The sequence below is a fragment of the Schistocerca cancellata genome, chromosome 5 (assembly GCF_023864275.1).
Source record: "Schistocerca cancellata isolate TAMUIC-IGC-003103 chromosome 5, iqSchCanc2.1, whole genome shotgun sequence".
Taxonomy (NCBI): Eukaryota; Metazoa; Arthropoda; class Insecta; order Orthoptera; family Acrididae; genus Schistocerca; species Schistocerca cancellata.
This window is the reverse complement of record NC_064630.1, coordinates 779,666,237-779,693,787: the sequence shown is the minus strand read 5'-3', so window position 1 is coordinate 779,693,787 and position 27,551 is coordinate 779,666,237. Positions and strand designations below refer to the sequence as shown.

General features: G+C 46.6%; 1 protein-coding gene across 1 annotated transcript in view; it reads left to right on the top strand.

Moving 5' to 3' along the window:
• Positions 1-1,055: 1,055 nt before the first annotated feature.
• LOC126187711 (tubulin alpha-8 chain-like) overlaps positions 1,056-27,551 on the top strand; it is a 49,781-nt gene continuing 23,285 nt past the window's right edge. The window contains exons 1-4 of the mRNA XM_049928957.1: positions 1,056-1,076; positions 4,948-5,167; positions 23,454-23,755; positions 25,788-26,315. Of these exons, the coding sequence (XP_049784914.1) occupies positions 1,056-1,076; positions 4,948-5,167; positions 23,454-23,755; positions 25,788-26,315 (1,071 nt within the window). The remainder of the gene's footprint in view (positions 1,077-4,947; positions 5,168-23,453; positions 23,756-25,787; positions 26,316-27,551) is intronic.

The window sequence follows — 27,551 nt, the reverse complement described above, 5'->3', positions numbered from 1 at the left end:
GACAGAATGTAAGTCCTGAGAGTGTTACCGACGTGTACTTTAGTATACCGAAGAGGCTCAGAAAGAATTTTGATGTACTACATTATAACAGGGACAATCTTTCACGATCCGTGGTTTTCCCAGTTGTATCTTCACGAGCCACTTGCCAAACGATTTCACTATCTGTGACTCAGAGGTTCATGAAATCTTGAGGACACTGAAGCATATGAGACCTATTCGAGCTAAAGAATCCCTTGTCTATTCTGATTTACTTGAATATACTGCAAGCAATCCATTGCATGTACCCTTGTTGTCAAGAATATCCATGACTCTCTCCTTCGCCTACAGGGCCTAGAAATGTGAGCTGTGCATCAAGGTATGTAGGGGTTAAGCGCAGCCGAGAAGGCTCCTGTGACGCTTTGCTCCCTCCCTTCACATGCACTGTCCTCAGGGCTGAGACAACAGGTACTCTATCATTAGGATGAGGTGTCCCTGGAACTGAGCAACAACAAGCATCGGGTAGTGAATACAATAGCCACAAGCACAGATGCTGCCAAACATTCACAAGAACCTGGTAATATGTGAATATCGCCCATATTGCAATGATCTGACGATTTCTCATATATTGTCTATGACACTGCTCCGTAGCCTTGCTGTGTCACAATCACATCATCGTCTGAGAGGCAAGACTTTCACCGCGTTACCAGACGTGACACAAGTAAGATAGGACTCCCGAACCCCTTCTTGATTGTTGTGACAGACTGACCTCCAGCATAGCCAGGGTGTAACTTAGGCTAGAATGTGGCAGTGTAGTTGTGAATTGTTACAAAACAAGAAATATCCGTATCCAACAACGGCGCTGATATTGATGTTGAACATCTTCACCTATTACTTTTTCACAATCGGTATCATCATACAGCCACAGAGACGAGATCAAGTCATTCTAACTGACCGCTGGATTGGATAATGTCCTCTGACACACGATTGCCTCCTCCAGGCCCATTTGAAAGAGTGTATCCACTTCATTTATGAGGGAGCAGCTACGTTTTGATTGGTGACGAGGCATTTATTTGAGGATGTGTAGAGAGTGGAAGAAAGCATTCGGCAGCTTTTCATTTATTTGAGAGCATGTGTATAGTGGGAGAATGCGTTTACTTTGATTATGAGAAGGCAACCCATGCATTGGTTGGGGACTAATATTTTATTTTGAATGCGTCTTTTTTCTTCTCATACCACAGGTGTTGACAGGAACAGTTAGTATTTTCCTGAGACTGCTTAATACAAACCATTTTCAAAATTTTTCAGTTCTATCTTTAGACACATTTTCGAAGAGCTCCTCTATTTTTTTAAAGTTTCTTGCTGTCGTGAATATCGTTCTCTTTGATTTATTTGCTTTATATATAAATACTACGATGCCAGTCACAACCACCGCGCGCTCTCTTAAACCAAATGATAACAACTAATTAGCTATTCTCAAAAGGCTAGCAAACTGTGCAGAATTAGTACATGCAATGACATTCGCATTGGCAGAAAGTGGCAGCCCAAGAGTGTCACTGACTGACCACAATCCCATAGGGGCTTTAACTGTCAAATACCAATGTACTCAAAAGTCTAGCTGCCCCTCAGTCAGTTTATGTTAATAAATGCATTTCTATTCTAAGAGTGTTTTTAAGAGGAGTCTTTAATTTTGTCAAATGAAAATAAATTTTAAAATACACATATGTGCCCGTTCTTCCGCCAATTTATCAGTGAAATTCTGCATTTGTAAACAATCCATGACTGTTGGTTAATGAATCGAAAACTGCAGCGCTACAGATCGCTGAAGAGACAATATCGATACTGTCTAACAGACAATTACGATTAGCTGATTCGCAAGAATCATGCATGCAGACTTTTCAAACAGAAGTTGCTGTTTTGTCGTATGTTCTTACCTTATTCATGATCGAAGTACAGGTGTGGAGTTTAAATGAAGTTATAGTAATACAGTGGAATACAAATGTATGGACACCTTACAAGAGGAATATGGTACTTGCAGTATCCGTATATCAAAAGCAATATTGATCAGTTAATCCATATCTCTGCCACGAGCGCTTCCATTCTGCTTTGTTTTAATCACTTCATTCACACTCCATACCTCCAGTTCGATGACGAAGCAGGAAAGAACGCACGACAACATAACTTCTGTTTTGGAAGAATGATCCTAAAGGTACTGCAGTCGTTAAGGTATATTGCTTCAAGAAAATGTTTAACATTTTGCCAAGTAATCTACATCTGTTCTCGGCAAACGACTGGGAAGTGCATGATAGAGAGTACGTCCCACTGTACCAGTTATTGGTTTCTGCCCGTTCCATTCTCGTATGGATCGCAGGAAGAACGATTCTTTATATGCCTTCGTCTGTGCTGTAATTAATCTAAGCTTGTCATCACGATCCCTGTGTGCGATACGTAAGGGTGTAGTATATTCCCAGAGCCCTCAATGAAGCGGTTCTTGAAACTTTGTTAGTGAAATTTCTCGGAAAAGTTGACTTCTATCTTCAAGAGTCTGCAGTTCAGTTTCTTCAGCATCTCTGTGATACTTCCTCAAGGGTCAAACAAACACGTGACCGTTCGTGTTGTCCTTGTTTGTATACTTTCAATATTCCCTGTTAGTCCTATTTGGTACGGGACTCACACATTTGGGCAATATTCTATAATGGGTTGCAGAGAGATTTGTAAGCAATCTCTTTTGTAGACTGCATTTCTCCAGCATTCTAGCAATAAAGCGACGACTACCACTCAGTCTATGTGAACATTCCATTTCATATCCCTACAAAGTCTCACACACTGTGTTTGTATGAACTGACAGATTCCAGCGGTGACTCACTAATACTATAGTCATAGGATCCTACGCTTTTTCGTTTTGTGAAGTGCACAATTTTACTTTTATGAACATTTAAAACAAGTTGTCAATCTTTGCATCACTTTGAAATCATATCAAGATCTGACTGAATATTAATGCTTCTTTCAGGCAGTACTTCATTATAGATAACTGCATTATCTGCGAAAGTCTGAGATTACTATTATATTATCCACAACGTCTTGATTATACAATACGAACAGCAAAAGCCCCAACACGCTTGCCTACGGTACATTCGAATTTACATCTAAATCTGAGGATCACTCTCCATCCAAGATAATGTGCTGCATCCTCCTTGCTAAAAAAATCCTCAATCCAGTAACAAATTTCGCTTGATGCCCCATACGATCGTACTTCTGACAACACACGAAGATGTGGTATTGAGTTAAATGCTTTTTCGGAAATCAAGAAATAGTGCATCTGCGTGAATGTCTTGATCCAAGACTTACAGGACTTCATGTGAGAAAAATGTGAGCTGCGTTCTGCGCGAGCGATGTTTTCGGAATCCGTGCTCCTTGGGGTGGAGTACATCATTCTAATCGAGAAACTTAATTTACGACTCTTATGAATCTGTTGGTCGTAATTGTCTGTTACACGGCGTTGTTTCTTCAGCGACTTGTTCTTCAGATTCGGTCCACAAACGAGGGCGAAAGTTTGACGTCAACATGGCATGTCGATAACGTCATCGGGCAAACCCTCCGGTTTGTGTCGTAAACCGTAGTTAGCGTATCCCCCCTCCCCGCTTTTTAATGGGTGTGGAGCGTGTGGCACCCCAACTCCAGGGTTTTACCCGCCTGCCTCCCTGGTTGCTCCAGAGGCCCAGCGTCCTTTTAGACTTGTCAGAGTACCGAAGGAGCTGCACTCCTGCGTTTGTTTTTACCTCCTTATTTAAAGATATTTTAAACCAGCATCCCGACCATGTACCAGTATTTACGGATGGCTCTAAACAGGGGGACTCTGTTGGTTGTGCTGTTGTTTTCCCTGATCGAGTCGTCAAGTTACGGCTTCCTGCGGCGTTTACCATCTTTGATGCCGAATTGTTTGCGATCTTGCGGGCATTGGAGCAGATGAGAAGTGTTCCCAGTCTTAAGTTTCTCATCTGTTCTGACTTACTGAGTGCCCTTCAGACCATGCAACACTTGTACCCAGCAGATACGGTCGTACAGAACATCCACGATGCCCTGCTCCACCTGCAACGGCAGGGGAAGGAGGTTTCTTTCTGCTGGGTGCCGGGGCACGTGGGTATTAGGGGAAACGAACTGGTGGATGTGGCTGCCAAAGATGCATGTTCCCTCTCTCACGTTGTTGAATGTGCAGTACCCCTCCATACTGTTACCCCCCTTTTGCGTTTTCGTGTTATGCGTCAATGGGAAGAGAAGTGGCTGGCAGTCGGTGAAAATAAGTTGCATCTGGTCAAGGCCACCACGCGGCCATGGCGTACGTCCTACCAGTCATGCAGGCGGGATGAGGTTCTCCTCACTCGCCTCCGCATCTGGCACAGTCCCTTAACGCACGGTTTTTTACTCCGGCGGGAGGACCCCCCAATCTGCATTGCTTGTGGCGTCCAGATTACTGTCCGCCACATTTTACTTGACTGTCCTTTATTCTCTGACTAGAGGGCGGTGGTTTCCCTGCCACCGGATTTGCCCTCTATCTTGCAAGACGACGCAACGACTGTGGTTAAGGTCTTACAGTTTTGTGTGCTGTCCAGTTTGTTGCCTCGGATTTTTGGGCGAGGATTTTAATGTGCTGCTGGGTTCACCCAGGTTTTAGGTAAGACGTCCGCCAGTCACAATTACCTAATGTTTCACTTCGGTTTCTGTTCTCTTTTCCTTGTGTTTCCTTTCCTTTTTAGTGCGTTCCTTCTCCTCTTGTTTTGCCTCTGTATGTGAGGATTTGGAACTGCGTCAGGTCTGTGTCTTTTAGCCGTTCTCCTTGTTCGCTGTCCGTCTTCGTCCCTTCACCGCAAGTGTTACTGTTTCTATGCGTTTGGGCGCTGATGACCACGCTGTTTAGCGCCCGGAAACCTCAAACCACACCCACACATTAACGGGAAGGCGCTGTGTTCGCAGCGGGAGTGCGTGTCGGTGCACATTGGGCAGGCCGGCGTGCAGATCGGCAGCGCGTGCTGGGAGCTGTACTGCCTGGAGCACGGCATACAGCCCAACGGCCGCATCCCCTCCGACAAGGTGGCCATCGACACCGAGTGCTACACCACCTTCTTCTCGCAGACCGAGGCGGGCAAGATCTCGCCTCGCGCGCTCATGATAGACCTCGAACCCACCACCATTGGTAAGTCTGCCTCTGTCATGATGCTTCAAAATCTTTAAAACTGTTCACGAATACACTGTGACGAATCATAGAGCTGATTCTGCTGTCATTCTTTAGCTCTTTCGCGGTCAAGTTGGCAGAGCACTTGCCCGCGAAAGTCCAAGGTCCTGAGTTCGAGTCTCGGTCGGGCACACAGTTTTAATCTGCCAGGAAGTTTCATATCAGCGCACACTCCGCTGCAGAGTGAAAATCTCATTCTGGAAACATCCCCCAGGCTGTGGCTAAGCCATGTCTCCGCAATATCCTTTCTTTCAGGAGTGCTAGTTCTGCATGGTTCGCGGAAGAGCTTCTGTAAAGTTTGGAAGGTAGGAGACAGGATACTGGCAGAAGTAAAGCTGTGAGTACCGAGCGTGAGTCGTGCTTCGGTAGCTCAGGTGGTAGAGCACTTGCCCGCGAAAGGCAAAGGTCCTGAGTTCGAGTCTCGGTCGGGCACACTGTTTTAATCTGCCAGGAAGTTTCATTACATAATGTACTTCTTGGAACGAAATATTTCTCACTCGCATCCCTGATTGTCATTTATAGACTTCCGACTTTCCTGCGGCTTCCGTCATGTTATTGTCATTCAGTTTATGTCTCGATTTCTTCAGTTTTGCCTATTGAAGAAAAAAACCTTAAAAATTTAAGTTTTTATGCTCTTTGTTTTATTGTTTTTTCCAATAGAATCAGAGCGTATCGCTTTGTTAGTTTGGCATTCCCATTGTTGTTAGTTGGTATAGACGTTGTCACAGCCTACAATGCAGACAAAATACCAGTTGCAGCAAAGGAAACAGTAAAAATGTAAAATTACATACCTGCAAACAACACAACATTCCAATTTTTCTGCACACACCGAAAAATGGCTCTGAGCACTATGGGACTCAACTGCTGTGGTCATAAGTCCCCTAGAACTTAGAACTACTTAAACCTAACTAACCTAAGGACAACACACCCATCCATGCCCGAGGCAGGATTCGAACCTGCGACGTAGCGGTCGCGTGGTTCCAGACTGTAGCGCCAGAACCGCTCGACCACCAGCGACCGGCTACATCGAAAATCTCGTTGGGATCGGTAAGTTGTTGCCTCTCCGAAACGCACTGTTGTTTCGGTTCAAAATCACTTGGGCGGTCCTGCTCCTCCATAGTTCACACTGCAATGTCCCGACAGAGTTTAGAAATAGCGCTTGTCCAATATAACCCACTGTCCAATACCACCTGACTTGACGCTAGTGCCGAATCCTTAGTTCATAGAAGAAACAGACCACAAATGACACCATTATATTGAAACCAACATCTTGATCAGTTGTCGGATGGATGTTTTGCATCGGATTATGGAGTAAATGTTAACTATTCTTTACTGTAGTGTTTTCAGTTAAGATTTTTTCATTATATCGGTGGAGTCTTCTGCAGCGTTCACTTAAACAGTTCAAGAAATATGTGTAAGGAAGTATTGTTCTGTTTCATAGGTAATGTGGTTTTAAAAATATCAAGAATTTCTAGGTCATAGCATAAACTGTAGACTGAAGCTAAGCAGTCATAGACGTTACCGAGAAGCTGTGGATGTTCTTCTGGTTAAGAATATGCATTTGTGTACAAATGTTCTGAATTTATTCAGAACGGTCGTTAAATATCGGTTTCATAAATAATTCGTGCAAAAATTTGTTAAATGTTAATTACTTAGACGTTTTTGTGTTCACAACGCGAACATAGTAGCTTTGTACAAAATCAACAGCATTGGTAACGGTTTACGCAATAATGAGGGACGAAGAAATGTTTCGAACCATGGCCAAGAAAAGAGAACATACACAGCTATACAGTCAACATTTTTTTGCCGGAATGCATTGATATTGAAGCATTCGGTGTAGGAAGAAAACTGCCACCAATTTTTATTATCTTCCAACACCTGAGGGTTAAAAGAGATAGCCACCTTTTCGGAGGAATATACAAACATAAGGTGCATGTTATCTGTACTCTTATCGATACAACTGTAAAGGAAATTATGATGCACAAGTTTTAATCGTATAATTTCATTTTGTTTGAAACTACATTTAATTGAAGTTTGATTTGATTTGCATAGAAATTCGAGAGGAGTATCACAACTCGTTTTGTCCGCCTGCTTAGCTGGGTGGTAACGTTCTTGCATCCCGAGCAAGCGGGCTTTGGTTCGATTCCCGACCGGGTTGGAGATTTTCTCCGCTCGTTGACTGGGTGTTTGTTGTCCTCATCATCATTTCATCGTCATCACCGGTGCGTAATTCGCCCAATGTGGCGTCGACTGAAATAAGACTTGCACTTGGCGGCCGAACTTCCCCGAATACGGGCCTCCCGGCCAGCGATGCCATAAGCTCATTTCCATTTGGTGAAAAAGAGCTGCTGTTAAAGTATCAGAGCATTAATAATCGCTCCCTGCCCTTTTACTAGATGACTCTGCCATGGTGGACTTAGTTTTGCGTTTTATTCGGGCAGGGGGTTTTTATCGTTTAATCTGAGTGTTCATGTTTTTTAGTGTTGATTCTGGCTTTTAGCCTCTGATTTTAACCTGCGTTTTTAATGTGTTCTTGGTGGTTGGCTTTTCCTCTTTTTTTTCTCTATGGTCGGCCAACCACCGTCACTCTCTGTGTGTTTTAATTTGTTTTGTCTGATCTCTGTCGGAGTCTTTCCTGTCCCGTGTCGTCTGACTCTTTCCTGCTGTTCGTTTTTCTTCTCTTTGGGCGGTTTTAATTTCTTTGGAAATAGGGACCGATGACCATCGCAGTCTGGTCCCTTTAATCCCGCAAACCAACCAACCAACCAATAGTGAAAAATCTTTAAACAACTTCTGTATCATAATGTAGTATGTACATACCTGTAGACGTTAATAGCAATTCGTTTATTGGGCAAACATCTTGGATATACATTGATCCTGAGACCCAAAACGCGATGAATGATGACGATTTTGAGGTGACACGACTTTAATATTAAATGACTCACAGTTTTCTTAATAATCAGTTTCTTCTCATGTATTCTGTTTTTTATCTTAGTATTGCTTCAGTATATGTGCTGAATCTAGTACCAGTCATAAAACGTAGCACCAATTTTGTGTAAAAATAGGATGTGACGGCTAGAAGCGTATATCATTCCTTATAACAACAGAGAAAAAAAAGTTTTACTCATATATTCTAGCAACTGATAAATATCTTCCACCCTGTGCGAATGATAAACCCGATATGGCAGAGAAAAGGACTCTAACGTAGAAAGATCATTCTGAAGCTGCCAGAAGTAAATGCAGAAAGAATTGTAAATGCAACGCCTCCAGTTTCGTTACGGTATTAAGTGATCGGAGGTTAAAACAGTAACTATCGCATTAATACTGAGAATCTGACGAGCACTTAACAGAGACGGCGGCTCTTCCGTTGCATGTTGCTGTTGGCAATTCGTTATCGTTGCTCGTAACCAACCGGGTGATGGTGTACAGTAGCCAATAAAAATCGTTGAATCTAACGATTTCTTTCGCAGAAAGATACAAATTCATGACTTGTTTATGTGAAGAGTAATTACAGTAATATCAAAAAAAAAATGGTTCAAATGGCTCTGAGCACTATGGGACTCAACTGCTGAGGTCATTAGTCCCCTAGAACTTAGAACTAGTTAAACCTAACTAACCCAAGGACATCACAAACATCCATGCCCGAGGCAGGATTCGAACCTGCGACCGTAGCGGTCTTGCGGTTCCAGACTGCAGCGCCTTTAACCGCACGGCCACTTCGGCCGGCCCAGTAATATCCTTTAATGCTAGTTTGTTAGTATTCACAATCTTGTTTTTCCGAATCTGTCGCGATTTCCGAAGTTGTAGTTAGGTTGGGACTTACTGCAATAGTTTAAATTCCTGAGAGTGAAAGCAGCTGTTGTTCCGTATTAATTCCCACACAGCCCTGTGTGTGACACCCATTCCACGTGCAACTAATCGATGCTGATTGTAGGCTTGTTATCAACTTGAGTAAGCACTGCTTCTCCCACGTCGGAAGTCCACATAGTTTGTTATGCTCCTCGATCATAGTATTGCAGAGAACTTATCCAGTATCCCTAAATGTTGAAACAATTTTGAGAAGATGGTGTGCGTCTGAGATCTCTTACGTGGGTACTTGGCCCAATACAACCTGTCACCTCCTCTACAGTACTCCTCTGCACGTCCGTACACGATAAATCAAACCAAATACGACCTCATTTTACTGGGGCTGGTATAGTGTATACTTGATGATGTAAACACAAACTGCAGTGATTTTTAAATTATAGATAAGAAAAAAAATATTATCTGTCTTTTGCAACTGCATTTATATTATTTCTGTACCATCATGTATTACCTAACTGGGTCAGGTACCTTCTGTGGTTTTATATATCCTGTCCTTTGTGTGTGCTCATTGGCTCTTGTCTAAGCACTAGATGATACACAATGTAAAGTTTTCAGACATCATGTCACACTATAGCATTCGTTGCAAATAATCTTGCTGCGCCCTCTGCTAATATTAAACCATATATGTACTCCAAGTTTAAACGCAGCCAAAATCTCTCAGACAAACAGAAGCTAAACGATGTCAAAGTTAGCGTAAGGAGGGCTATGCGTGAAGCGTTCAGTGAATTCGAAAGTAAAATACTAGGTACCGACTTGACAGAAAATCCTAGGAAGTTCTGGTCTTACGTTAAATCAGTAAGTGGCTCGAAACATCATGTCCAGACACTCCGGGATGATGATGGCATTGAAACAGAGGATGACAAGCGTAAAGCTGAAATACTAAACACCTTTTTCCAAAGCTGTTTCACAGAGGAAGACCGCACTGCAGTTCCTTCTCTAAATCCTCGCACCAACGAAAAAATGGCTGACATTGAAATAAGTGTCCAAGGAATAGAAAAGCAACTGGAATCACTCAACAGAGGAAAGTCCACTGGACCTGACGGGATACCAATTCGATTCTACACAGAGTACGCGAAAGAACTTGCCCCCCTTCTAACAGCCGTGTACCGCAAGTCTCTAGAGGAACAGAAGGTTCCAAATGATTGGAAAAGAGCACAGGTAGTCCCAGTCTTCAAGAAGGGTCGTCGAGCAGATGCGCAAAACTATAGACCTATCTCTCTGACGTCGATCTGTTGTAGAATTTTAGAACATGTCTTTTGCTCGAGTATCATGTCGTTTTTGGAAACTCAGAATCTACTATGTAGGAATCAACATGGATTCCGGAAACAGCGATCGTGTGAAACCCAACTCGCTTTATTTGTTCATGAGACCCAGAAAATATTAGATACAGGCTCCCAGGTAGATGCCATTTTCCTTGACTTCCGGAAGGCGTTCGATACAGTTCCGCACTGTCGCCTGATAAACAAAGTAAGAGCCTACGGAATATCAGACCAGCTGTGTGGCTGGATTGAAGAGTTTTTAGCAAACAGAACACAGCATGTTGTTCTCAATGGAGAGACATCTACAGACGTTAAAGTAACCTCTGGCGTGCCACAGGGGAGTGTTATGGGACCATTGCTTTTCACAATATATATAAATGACCTAGTAGATAGTGTCGGAAGTTCCATGCGGCTTTTCGCGGATGATGCTGTAGTATACAGAGAAGTTGCAGCATTAGAAAATTGTAGCGAAATGCAGGAAGATCTGCAGCGGATAGGCACTTGGTGCAGGGAGTGGCAACTGACCCTTAACATAGACAAATGTAATGTATTGCGAATACATAGAAAGAAGGATCCTTTATTGTATGATTATATGATAGCGGAACAAACACTGGTAGCAGTTACTTCTGTAAAATATCTGGGAGTATGCGTGCGGAACGATTTGAAGTGGAATGATCATATAAAATTAATTGTTGGTAAGGCGGGTACCAGGTTGAGATTCATTGGGAGAGTCCTTAGAAAATGTAGTCCATCAACAAAGGAGGTGGCTTACAAAACACTCCTTCGACCTATACTTGAGTATTGCTCATCAGTGTGGGATCCGTACCAGATCGGGTTGACGGAGGAGATAGAGAAGATCCAAAGAAGAGCGGCGCGTTTCGTCACAGGGTTATTTGGTAACCGTGATAGCGTTACGGAGATGTTTAACAAACTCAAGTGGCAGACCCTGCAAGAGAGGCGCTCTGCATCGCGGTGTAGCTTGCTCGCCAGGTTTCGAGAGGGTGCGTTTCTGGATGAGGTATCGAATATATTGCTTCCCCCTACTTATACCTCCCGAGGAGATCACGAATGTAAAATTAGAGAGATTAGAGCGCGCACAGAGGCTTTCAGACAGTCGTTCTTCCCGCGAACCATACGCGACTGGAACAGGAAAGGGAGATAATGACAGTGGCACGTAAAGTGCCCTCCGCCACACACCGTTGGGTGGCTTGCGGAGTATAAATGTAGATGTAGATACTGCAATCTTAAAGCCCTACATTTATGCCTCCTCAATATGGGGAAAGCGACACACTGCAAACTGATCATCTACAGTCATTAACCTGTCACTTTGCTCTCCTAAACCAGCTCATACTGTCCTTCAGGAATTGGCGGCGGAATTGCACTCTGATAACCATTTTTCCATTTGAATCCGCCTGCCACATACTTCATCAATTGTCACCAACCTACATAAATGTATGTTAAACAAAGTCAGCTGGACGCTTCATATTCCAGCATCAACTACCGTCGCCTGCAGGGCTGCTGATATCTCTGTCCCGAAGTCGTCTGTTAAACTGGGGGTCGGCCAGTCCCAAACTGTGATGGAGTAAAGGGTGGCATTGAGCCATACAAGGCACAGGTTGGCGGCACTGCGAAAACTCCATCGCTGTCCATCTCTGACACACTTGCAGCACATCGCAATGCTCGGCTAAAATTTCGGGACGTTATCAGAAAGAGCCATCTTCTAAGCATTTTATATCGTCAACAGAAGGGTGGGAGTCGAATATGAGAGGGTCGATGGGAAATGTTGTGCGTACACTGCAGTACCTACACAGGCCAAAGGTATTCTAATCACTACACCGGAAACTGAAGCCCAATGGCGAAATACTTCAAACAAATCACATATAATGCCAGTCACTACCTCACATTCGAACGTAGACGAATATAAGCTGAAAAGCGTTTTCTCTAGCTGGTAATACAACACTAGCACCAGATAAAGTGCACTACGACATGTTGGAAATTTGAATACTGAATAGAAAAATTATCTCATCATGCTTTTTATAACAGACTCTGACCTGAAGAACAATGGTTCGTGGAGGGAAGTAATCCTGACCCTATCCGGAAAGCCAAGGAGGATGACACCAGCCAAAGCAGTCATCGCAGTGTAGCACTTAGCAGTGGTGTGGTGGAGACATTGGAACGAATTGTCAACAGCCGGTTAGTATAGGCTCTAGAAACCAATCAGTCGCCTTCAGTGTGCTTTTCGTACTCAGTCTAGTATACCTGGGCCAGGAATACAAGAGGCTGTTTTTTGCATAGACAGTATTTGATGAGAACAGTTTTTGCTATTAAAAAAGCCTATGACACTACATGGAAATACAACTTCTTACCTTTATAGTGCGACCCTTTCCTTCAGGACGGTATCTTACGTTCAGAATTGGCACTGCACTTTCAAACCGACGTACCGTGGAGAACGGTGTCCCTGATGGGATTGTGTTAAATGTTACCCTTTCCTACAACAGCCATTAACAGTATAATGTCAGTAGTCAGGGGCCCTGTCCGGTTCTCTCCCTTTGTGAGTGATTTTGGAATCTTTTGTTCGCGTTTTAGTAAGTGCCTTTGCTGCAGATAATTGGAGGTCGGATAGGTCCTCCCTGTTGTTATTTTCCGGAGCGTTTGTTTGGTCACAGCTGGGCGGTGGCTGTATCTGCACTACCATCTTGTCTGAAGACCTTGGATCCAGTCAGCGTGTACGCGTGAGACTGCCGACAGGAGCCTTCAGCACAAGCCCTGTACCCACCCTCTGTATTGAGGCCGGAGTGCCGCCAGCAGATCTCCATAGCGTGACAACTGCGACATGCTTATAAGATACGGGCAGTCTCCCAGTATCCGGCCTTTACTCTTTTTGTACGACCATCGGCAGAGCTAAAGTATGTAAAATCGCAGGCCAGCAACAAAACTGAAATTGGAGCAAAGCGTTTTAACGCAGGGCTGGAGCAAGAATCGTCCCCGGTTAGCAGTGAGGTGAATGGTACACTCCTGGAAATGGAAAAAAGAACACATTGACACCGGTGTGTCAGACCCACCATACTTGCTCCGGACACTGCGAGAGGGCTGTACAAGCAATGATCACACGCACGGCACAGCGGACACACCAGGAACCGCGGTGTTGGCCGTCGAATGGCGCTAGCTGCGCAGCATTTGTGCACCGCCGCCGTCAGTGTCAGCCAGTTTGCTGTGGCATACGGAGCTCTATCGCAGTCTTTAACACTGGTAGCACGCCGCGACAGCGTGGACGTGAACCGTATGTGCAGTTGACGGACTTTGAGCGAGGGCGTATAGTGGGCATGCGGGAGGCCGGGTGGACGTACCGCCGAATTGCTCAACACGTGGGGCGTGAGGTCTCCACAGTACATCGATGTTGTCGCCAGTGGTCGGCGGAAGGTGCACGTGCCCGTCGACCTGGGACCGGACCGCAGCGACGCACGGATGCACGCCAAAGCCGTAGGATCCTACGCAGTGCCGTAGGGTACCGCACCGCCACTTCCCAGCAAATTAGGGACACTGTTGCTCCTGGGGTATCGGCGAGGACCATTCGCAACCGTCTCCATGAAGCTGGGCTACGGTCCCGCACACCGTTAGGCCGTCTTCCGCTCACGCCCCAACATCGTGCAGCCCGCCTCCAGTGGTGTCGCGACAGGCGTGAATGGAGGGACGAATAGAGACGTGTCGTCTTCAGCGATGAGAGTCGCTTCTGCCTTGGTGCCAATGATGGTCGTATGCGTGTTTGGCGCCGTGCAGGTGAGCGCCACAATCAGGACTGCATACGACCGAGGCACACAGGGCCAACACCCGGCATCATGGTGTGGGGAGCGATCTCCTACACTGGCCGTACACCACTGGTGATCGTCGAGGGGACACTGAATAGTGCACGGTACATCCAAACCGTCATCGAACCCATCGTTCTACCATTCCTAGACCGGCAAGGGAACTTGTTGTTCCAACAGGACAATGCACGTCCGCATGTATCCCGTGCCACCCAACGTGCTCTAGAAGGTGTAAGTCAACTACCCTGGCCAGCAAGATCTCCGGATCTGTCCACCATTGAGCATGTTTGGGACTGGATGAAGCGTCGTCTCACGCGGTCTGCACGTCCAGCACGAACGCTGGTCCAACTGAGGCGCCAGGTGGAAATGGCATGGCAAGCCGTTCCACAGGACTACATCCAGCATCTCTACGATCGTCTCCATGGGAGAATAGCATCCTGCATTGCTGCGAAAGGTGGATATACACTGTACTAGTGCCGACATTGTGCATGCTATGTTGCCTGTGTCTATGTGCCTGTGGTTCTGTCAGTGTGATCATGTGATGTATCTGACCCCAGGAATGTGTCAATAAAGTTTCCCCTTCCTGGGACAATGAATTCACGGTGTTCTTATTTCAATTTCCAGGAGTGTATTTTTAAAGTTGACGAAGCACAAGAAATCTTGAACACTAATATTATTTTTAAAGCAGCCTTTTCTGACTTTTTAAATGAGCACCGAAATTTAATATACTACTGTCCATTAAAATTGCTACACCAAGAAGAAATGCAGATGATAAACGGGTATTCATTGGACAAATATATTATACTAGAACTGACATGTGATTACATTTTCACGCAATCTGAGTGCACAGATCCTGAGAAATCAGTACCCAGAACAACCCCCTCAGGCCGCAATAAAGGCCTTGATACGCCTGGGCATCGAGTCAAACAGAGCTTGGATGGCGTGTACAGGTACAGATGCCCATGCAGCTTCAACACGATACCACAGTTCATCAAGAGTAGTGACTGGCGTATTGTGACGAGCCAGTTGCTCGGCCACCATTGACCAGACGTTTTCAATCGGTGAGAGATCTGGAGAATGTGGTGGCCAGGGCAGCAGTCGAACATTTTCTGTATCCAGAAGGGCCCTTACAGGACCTGCAACATGCGGTCGTGCATTATCCTTCTGAAATGTAAGGTTTCGCAGGGATCGAATGAAGGTAGAGCCACGGGTCGTTACACATCTGAAATATAGCATCCACTGTTCAAAGTGCCGTCAATGCGAACAAGAGGTGACTGAGACGTGTAACCAATGGCACCCCATACCACCACGCCGGGCGATACGCCAGTATGGCTGTGACGAATACACGCTTCCAATGTGCGTTCAACGCGATATCGCCAAACACGGATGCGACCATCATGGTGCTGTAAACAGAACCTGGATTCATCGGAAAAAATGACGTTTTGGCATTCATGCACCCAGGTTCGTCGTTAAGTACACCATCGCAGGCGTTCCTGTCTGTGATGCAGCGTCAAGGGTAACAGCAGCCATGGTCTCCGAGCTGATAGTCCATGCTGCTGCAAACGTCGTCGCACTGTTCGTGCAGATGGTTGTTGTCTTGCAAACGTCCCCATCTGTTGACTCGGTTCTGCACACAGCTTGAATCTGCAAGGAAGTTTCATATCAGTGGACACTCGGCTGCAGACTGAAAATTTCATTCAGGAAGTAGTATTGTACTAACATGATAAAAATTTGGATTGCCAGCTTGTGCCTTCGAGTGCAGATTAGTTCTTAAATCTCTGCAAATATGCAGAGCAACTAAAAATGAAGCATCGGAGCAATAAGACAAAATGAAAGCCGGAGAAGACTTTTACTATGATTTTATGAAATTACAGAAAGACAGACGACAGCTGAATACACGAGTTTGAAGCGGGCAGCAGGTTACAACAAGGAACAAGTTGATCGATTCTTGGACAGGCTGTGAACTGATGCACAAGTTCAAGTTCATAACCATTTGCGACTTAATAAAATCGAGACGTGGCTGCACGATTCGTTACAGCCATGCGGATAAGATGCCTGTCATCTCGACTGCTAGTGATACGAGGCCGTTGGGATCCAGCATGGCGTTCCGTATTACCGTCCTGAACCCACCGATTCCATATTCTGCTAACAGTCATTGGATCTCGACCAACGCGAGCAGCAATGTCGCAATACGATAAACCGCAATCGCGAAAGGCTACAATCCGACCTTTATCAAAGTCGGAAACGTGAAGATAGGCATTTCTCCTCCTTACATGAGGCATCACAACAACGTTTCACCAGGCAACACCGGTGAACTGCTGTTTGTGTATGAGAAATAGGTTGGAAACTATCCTCATGTCAGCAAGTTGTAGGTGTCGCCACCGGCGCCAACCTTGTGTGAATGCTCTGAAAAGCTAATCATTTGCATATCACAGCATCTTCTTCCTGTCGGTTAAATTTCGTCTCTGTAGCACACCATCTTCGTGATCTAGCAATTTTAATGGCCTGTAGTATAAAACTTTGGTTAAAAAGTAGGGAGTAATCAAGTAACTCGAAATGCGGAAAACTGATTTGGCAACACTTCGTTCTTACGACAGAGACGATAAAGCCCTACGTTTTCGTCTTCTGTATCTCTTAGCTCACTCATAGAGTTACTCAAGTAACGAAGACTTCAGTGCTGTCCCATATGTCCGATTCACAAGAGTAGCAAAAGAGCTCGTGTTCCTTCTTTCTCTAAAGCGTCTGTTTACTCAAACAGTTCGTGTGCAGTTTCTGAGTGGGACAAACTTCCCATGCGCAGCTCAGTTCTTTTCCATCAATGCTATTTACTACGTTTGTTCAAACATAGTAATATTTTCTTCAGGATGTTCACACTGTGCTATCACTAGCTTTACGTCGTCATACTGTTGTTTGCCAAACACTGCCCATTGTCAGGCCAGTGTTCACAGTAAAGTTCTCTGTCACTATTCCTTTGTCTTGCGGTCTATTACTCCTGGGATTTTCAAGTACGCGTCGTGGACACTGTACAGGACAAAGGTCTATTTCGCAGGAATAAATATCTTTCTAGATATCCGCGATTCGTAATGAGTCCTAGCTCAATCCATACATAACCGAATCGAATCAGATCGTGTAGGAAATGTACACTCCTGGAAATTGAAATAAGAACACCGTGAATTCATTGTCCCAGGAAGGGGAAACTTTATTGACACATTCCTGGGGTCAGATACATCACATGATCACACTGACAGAACCACAACACATAGACACAGGCAACAGAGCATGCACAATGTCGGCACTAGTACAGTGTATATCCACCTTTCGCAGCAATGCAGGCTGCTATTCTCCCATGGAGACGATCGTAGAGATGCTGGATGTAGTCCTGTGGAACGGCTTGCCATGCCATTTCCACCTGGCGCCTCAGTTGGACCAGCGTTCGTGCTGGACGTGCAGACCGCGTGAGACGACACTTCATCCAGTCCCAAACATGCTCAATGGGGGACAGATCCGGAGATCTTGCTGGCCAGGGTAGTTGACTTACACCTTCTAGAGCACGTTGGGTGGCACGGGATACATGCGGACGTGCATTGTCCTGTTGGAACAGCAAGTTCCCTTGCCGGTCTAGGAATGGTAGAACGATGGGTTCGATGACGGTTTGGATGTACCGTGCACTATTCAGTGTCCCCTCGACGATCACCAGTGGTGTACGGCCAGTGTAGGAGATCGCTCCCCACACCATGATGCCGGGTGTTGGCCCTGTGTGCCTCGGTCGTATGCAGTCCCGATTGTGGCGCTCACCTGCACGGCGCCAAACACGCATACGACCATCATTGGCACCAAGGCAGAAGCGACTCTCATCGCTGAAGACGACACGTCTCCATTCGTCCCTCCATTCACGCCTGTCGCGACACCACTGGAGGCGGGCTGCACGATGTTGGGGCGTGAGCGGAAGACGGCCTAACGGTGTGCGGGACCGTAGCCCAGCTTCATGGAGACGGTTGCGAATGGTCCTCGCCGATACCCCAGGAGCAACAGTGTCCCTAATTTGCTGGGAAGTGGCGGTGCGGTCCCCTACGGCACTGCGTAGGATCCTACGGTCTTGGCGTGCATCCGTGCGTCGCTGCGGTCCGGTCCCAGGTCGACGGGCACGTGCACCTTCCGCCGACCACTGGCGACAACATCGATGTACCGTGGAGACCTCACGCTCCACGTGTTGAGCAATTCGGCGGTACGTCCACCCGGCCTCCCGCATGCCCACTATACGCCCTCGCTCAAAGTCCGTCAACTGCACATACGGTTCACGTCCACGCTGTCGCGGCATGCTACCAGTGTTAAAGACTGCGATGGAGCTCCGTATGCCACGGCAAACTGGCTGACACTGACGGCGGCGGTGCACAAATGCTGCGCAGCTAGCGCCATTCGACGGCCAACACCGCGGTTTCTGGTGTGTCCGCTGTGCCGTGCGTGTGATCATTGCTTGTACAGCCCTCTCGCAGTGTCCGGAGCAAGTATGGTGGGTCTGACACACCAGTGTCAATGTGTTCTTTTTTCCATTTCCAGGAGTGTATATCGTAGTAATTCAGCTCGGTAAGGAGAAAAGGAGAAATGACGACGACGTGCAGTTCCTGATCACCATACTCGACTATACTCTCGTTGCTTCATTTCTAAACCTGTCTGCTAGAGATATGATTACAGACACATGTGCTTATCTGGCAGATTGGACGTGAAGACTACCAACAGTCGAAGTGAATCACTGAAATGTGGTTAATTTACATACTTTCACCCTCTAACATCTCGTGACATGTGTGATGACAACTTTGTTCACGCACGGGCATCGAACCGCTGACCTCCCGAATGCAAATCCAGTATCTTGAACATCACGCTCGGTAGAAGTGTTTCAGTTGCACTTAATAATGTATCTGATTTGCCACTCATTTCAGTGTATGGCACCCTATAAATCCAGAATGAATTGTCGCTCTGCAGCGGAGTGTGCGCTGATGTGAAACTCCCTGGTAGATTGGAACTGTGCTGGGCAGGGACTCGAACCTAGGACCTTTGCCTTTCACGGGCAAGTGCTCTATCGACTGAGCTATCCACAATCTGTCCTCACATAGGTCCCAGGTTCGAGTGCCGGTCAGGCGCATTGTTTTAATCCTATACCTGTTCATACAAGATTACTTCAGTTCCACTTGAGAGTGATATGGTATTTGCCACTTGAGAGTAACACAGTATTTGTAACTTACTAAAATGTGTTTCGTGTAAGGAAAACGGCCCATGTCAGTATGATTCAAACCTGTTTATATGGTCCAGTCATCTCGATTTGAGTTTGCTGTGGTTTGCCTCAGATCAATTCAGATGTATGTTGGGTTGGTTCGTAGCACTAGACCGTTACTGAAATGTCCACCTTCTTCACTCATTTTTGAAATATGTCAAATTAAGTAAAGTCTCATGTAATTGGTTATTATTATATTCTTTATTGCAATTTCACATACACTGGTGCTCGTTAGAATGGAGAATAAGTACTGAGTTACCAAAAACTGGGAAACAATATTTTCACTTTTAATCTCCACTATCACAGAATTTTCTGACTGCCCTTGTCCTAAACGGTTTATCTCCAGATTTCTACTATCGTGCATAGTTCCCACGGACCTCCATGCCCTGAAAAAACTGACTTCTGTCCTGAAAATGATGGTTGAAGTTGCTAAAGGAAGGAGGGAAGATTGATTTTAACGTCCCGGTTGGTGTTGTTGGAACAGATGTAATACACTCCTGGAAATTGAAATAAGAACACCGTGAATTCATTGTCCCAGGAAGGGGAAACTTTATTGACACATTCCTGGGGTCAGATACATCACATGATCACACTGACAGAACCACAGGCACATAGACACAGGCAACAGAGCATGCACAATGTCGGCACTAGTACAGTGTATATCCACCTTTCGCAGCAATGCAGGCTGCTATTCTCCCATGGAGACGATCGTAGAGATGCTGGATGTAGTCCTGTGAAACGGCTTGCCATGCCATTTCCACCTGGCGCCTCAGTTGGACCAGCGTTCGTGCTGGACGTGCAGACCGCGTGAGACGACGCTTCATCCAGTCCCAAACATGCTCAATGGGGGACAGATCCGGAGATCTTGCTGGCCAGGGTAGTTGACTTACACCTTCTAGAGCACGTTGGGTGGCACGGGATACATGCGGACGTGCATTGTCCTGTTGGAACAGCAAGTTCCCTTGCCGGTCTAGGAATGGTAGAACGACGGGCTCGATGACGGTTTGGATGTACCGTGCACTATTCAGTGTCCCCTCGATGATCACCAGTGGTGTACGGCCAGTGTAGGAGATCGCTCCCCACACCATGATGCCGGGTGTTGGCCCTGTGTGCCTCGGTCGTATGCAGTCCTGATTGTGGCGCTCACCTGCACGGCGCCAAACACGCATACGACCATCATTGGCACCAAGGCAGAAGCGACTCTCATCGCTGAAGACGACACGTCTCCATTCGTCCCTCCATTCACGCCTGTCGCGACACCACTGGAGGCGGGCTGCACGATGTTGGGGCGTGAGCGGAAGACGGCCTAACGGTGTGCGGGACCGTAGCCCAGCTTCATGGAGACGGTTGCGAATGGTCCTCGCCGATACCCCAGGAGCAACAGTGTCCGTAATTTGCTGGGAAGTGGCGGTGCGGTCCCCTACGGCACTGCGTAGGATCCTACGGTCTTGGCGTGCATCCGTGCGTCGCTGCGGTCCGGTCCCAGGTCGACGGGCACGTGCACCTTCCGCCGACCACTGGCGACAACATCGATGTTCTGTGGAGACCTCACGCCCCACGTGTTGAGCAATTCGGCGGTACGTCCACCCGGCCTCCCGCATGCCCACTATACGCCCTCGCTCAAAGTCCGTCAACTGCACATACGGTTCACGTCCACGCTGTCGCGGCATGCTACCAGTGTTAAAGACTGCGATGGAGCTCCGTATGCCACGGCAAACTGGCTGACACTGACGGCGGCGGTGCACAAATGCTGCGCAGCTAGCGCCATTCGACGGCCAACACCGCGGTTCCTGGTGTGTCCGCTGTGCCGTGCGTGTGATCATTGCTTGTACAGCCCTCTCGCAGTGTCCGGAGCAAGTATGGTGGGTCTGACACACCGGTGTCAATGTGTTCTTTTTTCCATTTCCAGGAGTGTATGTCACTGTCTCTATGATGATGCCGTCTGCTCAGAGTGTTTATTTTCTCCCAGCGCTTTAAGTGTAACTTGTTCTTTCGTCAGTAAGATGCGCACCGCGATTAATCTAGAGAGCAATGTGCCATGACTGTTCGCTGATATACTATCTGTTAAAAATACTTGGTCCTGATACACTTCCTGCTAACCATTTTCTAGTACATTTGGAGCAATCTTTGGTGTAATTATGTTCTTTATCCCCCAAAATGGAATTACTTGCTCTTTTGTTTGGAAGATACCAAATTTCGTCCTCCCTTGGTTCCATAAAGTATGCGCATAAGGTTTCTTACGACTTACAAAATAGAACTTTATCTTCTTTACGATTTGTACGTCCTTTGTACCTGGAAATAGGAGTCGTTATAAATAACTTCCATTTCAATCGATATATCTAGACTTTGACTCTGTTATTGGTTCGATAGTTCTTGTCGGCTGTGTGTTCAGAGTTCCTGACGATGTTGTCACAGTACCGTTCCAGCATACTCCGTTGCAGCTTTCTTGACATTTTACCAGCTTCAAGCCCACCAATATGCCTTCTCAGATCATCAGTCTTCGTCATCAACCGCTGTTCTCATGGTGACGTAGGTCTGTCGGTATTTTTCCTTGATAGAGCTCCTTATATCAGAACAGCAGCTGTCCCACTTCAGACCATAGGATGCAAATCCCTTTAGCTGTTGCTGATTCTCAGATATGAATGGATTAGCTCTCAGTTCGTTATAATTATTCAACAGTTGTTCTATTTTTTTTGCAAATAAACATATAGCCTAGGTACTCACAAGTCATTTCGCGAATCTTCCACTTCGAATTCAGTCACTATCCTAATCATCTGTTTGCAGATCTACTACGAGCTTTCCCGTTTCTGTCGTGTGAAACGTCTCATTTGATTCAGACATTATCATTTGGTTCTCAGTGATAAACTGTTTTAAAACAGTTTTAATCTGCCAGGAAGTTTCATATCAGCGCACACTCCGCTGCAGAGTGAAAATCTCATTCTGGAAACATCCCCCAGGCTGTGGCTAAGCCATGTCTCCGCTATATCCTTCCTTTCAGGAGTGCTAGTTCTGCAAGGTTCGCAGGACAGCTTCTGTAAAGTTTGGAAGGTAGGAGACGAGATACTGGCAGAAGTAAAGCTGTGAGACCGGGCGTGAGTCGTGCTTCGGTAGCTCAGATGGTAGAGCACTTGCCCGCGAAAGGCAAAGGTCCCGAGTTCAAGTCTCGGTCAGGCACACAGTTTTAATCTGCCAGGAAGTTTCATGTCAGCGCACACTCCGATGCAGAGTGAAAATCTCATTCTAGAACCTCGATTCATCCGAAAAAAATGACGTTTTGCCATTCGTGCACCCAGGTTCGTCGTTGAGTATACCATCGACGGCGCTCCTGTCTGTGATGCAGCGTCAAGGGTAACTGCAGCCATGGTCTCCGAGCTGATAGTCCATGCTGCTGCAAACGTCGCCGAACTTTTCGTGCAGATGGTTGTTGTCTTGCAAACGTCCCAATCTGTTGACTCAGGGATCGAGACGTGGCTGCACGATCCGTTACAGCCGTGCGGGTAAGATGCCTGTCATCTCGACTGCTAGTGATACGAGGCTGTTGGGATCCAGCACGGCGTTCCGTATTACCCTCCTGAACCCACCGATTCCATATTCTGCCAACAGTCATTGGATCTCGACCAACGCGAGCAGCAATGTCGCGATACGATAAACCGCAATCGCGATAGGCTACAATCCGACCTTTGTCAAATTCGGAAACGTGATGGTACGCATTCTTCCTCCTTACACGAGGCATCACAACAACATTTCACCAGGCAACGCCGGTCAACTGCTGTTTGTGTATTAGAAATCTGTTGGAAACTTTCCTCATGCCAGCACGTTGTAGGTGTCGCCATCGGCGCCAACCTTGCGTGACTGCTCTGAAAAGCTAATCATTTGCATATGACAGCATCTTCTTCCTGTCGGATAAATTTCGCGTCTGTAGCACATTATCTTCGTGGTGTAGCAATTTTAATGGCCAGTAGTGTATTTTGAAAAGTGGAGCTAGTTGGACACCTTTTAGTCGTTTTTGTAATTTTGTGGTACACACGTAATTTGGCATTTATCGTGCGCAGACGAGGTGCGGACGGGCAGCCACCGCGACCTGTACCACCCGCAGTCGCTGGTGGCCGGGAAGGAGGACGCGGCCAACAACTACGCGCGCGGCCGCCACTCCATCGGCGCCGAGATGATCGACACGGTGATGGACCGCGTGCGCAAGGTGGTCGACGGCTGCGAGAGCCTGCAGGGCTTCCTGCTCTTCCACTCGTTCGGCGGCGGCACAGGCTCCGGCTTCACCTCGCTCGTCATGGAGAAGCTCTCCGAGGAGTTCTCCAAGAAGAGCAAGCTCGAGTTCGCCGTCTACCCGGCGCCACAGGTACGGCTTCCTTCTCCAGCGAGAGCATGTCACTGGTGGAATGCGTCTCGTTTGTTGATAGTAATAATAATAATGTCGTGTGACGAGGGCCTCCCGTCGGGTAGACCTGCGCGTCGATGGGGATGAAATGATGATGATTAGGACAACACAACACCCAGTCCCTGAGTGGAGAAAATCTCCGACCCAGCCGGGAATCGAACCCAGGCCCTTAGGATTGACAGCCTGTCGCGCTGATCACTTTTTTTTTTTTTTTTTTGCATGGAGTTGTGGGAGGACGAATGGCTGGCGGTGACGGCCAATAAACTGCGGTTGGTAAAGTCAACCACTCGGCCGTGGCGTTCCTCCTGCCGGCTGCTCAGGCGGGAAGAGGTGGCGCTCACACGTCTTCGGATCGGGCACTGTCCTCTGACACATAGCTATTTATTACGGCGGGAGGATCCTCCGTTTTGTGACGCTTGTGGTGTGCACATCTCTGTCCGGCACATTTTAACAGACTGCGTTTTATACCGTGATGCAAGGGCAGAAGCACAAGTTGATGGGGATCTACCCTATGTTTTAGCTAACGATGAGACGTGTGTGTCTAGGGTTTTTAAGTTTTGTGATGCGTCTGGACTCTGGCCTAAACTTTTAGGCTGGAGGTTTTAGTGTATTGCAGAGTGGCTGACTCCTCCCTTTTTTCCTTGCGGTCAGCCAGCCACTTCCATCTGCTACATTGTTTTCTTCCCGTGTTGTCCATGTTTTACTGTTGACGCCCTGCTTCATCCCACGCTTCAGTGTGGGTGAGCACATGTTTTTCAATGATTGTTCCCCGTGTTTTCTGTTCCGTTATATGTAAATGTTCTGAGTTTTTTTCTTGACACCCGTCTCACTATGATACTGAACGGGCGCTGAAGACCTTGGTGTCGTGCGCCCACACAACCCTTCTACTACTACTACTACTTTTTTTTTTAATCTCATTTTGTTCGTTTTCGTTCGTTGTATTCGCTCTGGGCGGACGTCGAAAGACATGCGTTTCAGTTCGTTGTTCATCCACTAACTCAGTTTTTTTATTACAGAGGGCAGCTGGCCCTCTGACCGAACACGCTGAGCTACCGTGCCGGCACCACTCAGCTACGAAGGGCAGACGTTTACCGATAACACAGCAGTCTGTAGACTATGTGCGAACTCTCTTGTTCGTATTTAGGTAAGGTAACCCTTTCAGGTTTTTTATTGCTTTTATTTGTTTGATTCGCTAGGCAGGTTCTAAGCAGTCATCCGGCAGGAATTTGCTATTTAAAAACACCTCTGGTCGCTGAAGTAAGCTTGTGCGGCTGTGCTCGACTCAGAGGTGGTCGGTTCGAATCCTAATAGTAGAAGGAATTTTCATTTGCAATATTTGGCTGGCAGCGGGTGGAGAGGCGATGGCAGGAAACCTGTCAAAGTCTCTGACATGGGAAGTTGCGACACTATCGGCCCTGGCAATCGCCGACAGTGTTATCTCTCTCTGAAGGGTTTAGCCTGACCGTGACTGTACATAATGACGAGGAATCAGACTATACTTTCGTAATCGCGAAATAAGCGAAACAGTTACAACAGCAAAGCAAAAGGGTTTTGAACTGACGTTCTACTAATACGAAAATAAACTGTGTGGTCGGCAGCCTAATTAGGCAATGCGGTATCAAGTTTCATGGCAAAGTGGAAATAAACTTCACCTAAGAAAACTAACCTTACTTGATACACTGACTAATCTCTTGTAATACAGTTACTCTCACTATTATACAGTAACTCTCCCTAGCAAACAACACAACAGTTAACCCTTATGCACAACACAGAATGACCAATAAAGACAAAGCAGTACACACTGTCTCACGATAACACTTGCTATTGGCAAAAACTACTATCCAATGTGATGAACAAAGGCAGAAGTGCAGAATATGAACCTACTAACAAAGTACAGTTTGGGCTGTCCCACTGGATTTTCAGCATACGTTCACAGTTCATACACTCTTTGCACCGCCTACGCAACCGCGTGCTTAGGACTTCTGTAACACAGGTATCTACGGCGGTGGTGGAGCCGTATAACGCGGTGCTGACGACGCACGGCACCATGGAACACTCGGACTGCGCCTTCATGGTGGACAACGAGGCCATCTACGACATCTGCCGTTCGCGACTGGGCATCGGGCGGCCGCGCTACATCAATCTGAACCGCCTGGTGAGCCAGGTGGTGTCCTCCATCACGGCGTCGTTGCGCTTCGACGGTGCCCTCAACGTCGACCTGACCGAGTTCCAGACCAACCTAGTGCCCTTCCCGCGCATCCACTTCCCTCTGGCTGCGTACGCACCCGTCGTGTCCGCGGACAAGGCCTACCACGAGGGCATGTCCGTGGCGGAAATCACGGCCGCCTGCTTCGAGCCGAGCAACCAGATGGTCAAATGCGACCCGCGGGCAGGCAAGTACATGGCCTGCTGCATGCTGTACCGCGGCGACGTGGTACCCAAGGACGTCAACGCCGCCATCGCCACAATCAAGAACAAGCGCGGCGTCCGCTTCGTCGACTGGTGCCCCACTGGATTCAAGGTAAGCCACCGGTCATGCCAGAATCTCTCTTCCTGTACACAGATCTCGCAGGTTATCCGCACTATAAATGTATATGTTTTTCGTTCCTCACCATGTGTGAACCAATTCGCTCGTTTAGTGACTCTAATGTTCAAAAATCTTTGATTTTGTTTTTTACTTTATTGGCCTTGCGTACAGTACAGCCACATCAAAATTACAGGGTTTCCTTTGCATTGAAGACACTAATCGTTCATTACCACAAATCGATGAGTAATTTAAAACACAGGTGTCACTGACATTAACGGTACGGTACCACAATATCACAGTCTTAAGAGAACTTCAAAATGCACCTCATAATTCTTCAGTACCTCAGATTCCACTTCTTTTCACACTGATTCTTCTAGATGATTCTCTAAAACTCCAGTCTACTCTTCTTTCTTCATCATTATGAAACTGTGTTCCAAGTCTGTATCTGCTCTTGGATAAGCCTTAATCCAACATCGGATTTTTCAATCTCTCTCTGACCATGATGTAGTCCAGCTGGAATCTTCCCTTGTCTCCTGGCCTTTTCCACACATCACTACTCCTCTTGTGATTTTTGAACAGTTGTTCACTATTACTAGCTTAAATTTATTGTAGAACTAAATTAAACACTCTGCTCCTCATTCCTACAATTGAGTCAATATTCTCTCATAACTCTTTCTATTCCTCCCTCTACTACAGAATTTCAGGCCCCCCACAAACTTACTAAATTTCATCTCCCTTCAGAAGTCCACCTCCATAGCTGTGTGGTCAGTGTAGATTTCTGCCATGTGGGAGACCCGGGTTCGATTCCCAGTACTGGCAAGGATTTCTCCTTGGTGGGAGGAATGCTATGGGGTGCAATGAACCTTGTGATGTCAATTGAAGAGCTACTTGTATGAGAAGTAGTGGCTCAACAGTACGGAAAGTCAGCAAAATGAACAAGAGAGTGGTGTGCTGGCCCTCTATATTATGGCATCTCTTGGGCCTACAGGGCCTGCATGAGTAGCTTGTTTACATAAAGAATTACACATTCAATATCCTCACATACTTTCATCTTCTGCTTGTACTATCAGCATGTTGTCTTGAATTGTCATTGTTGGTGTTGGTTTGATGTTGAGTCTTTTGAGAATAATGTTACCTCTAAACTGTTCACAACAACTTATTCTCCATCCTATTCCTGTTACACCATTTTTGTCAGACTATAAATTCTTATCTTCTTTCACTGACACTCTC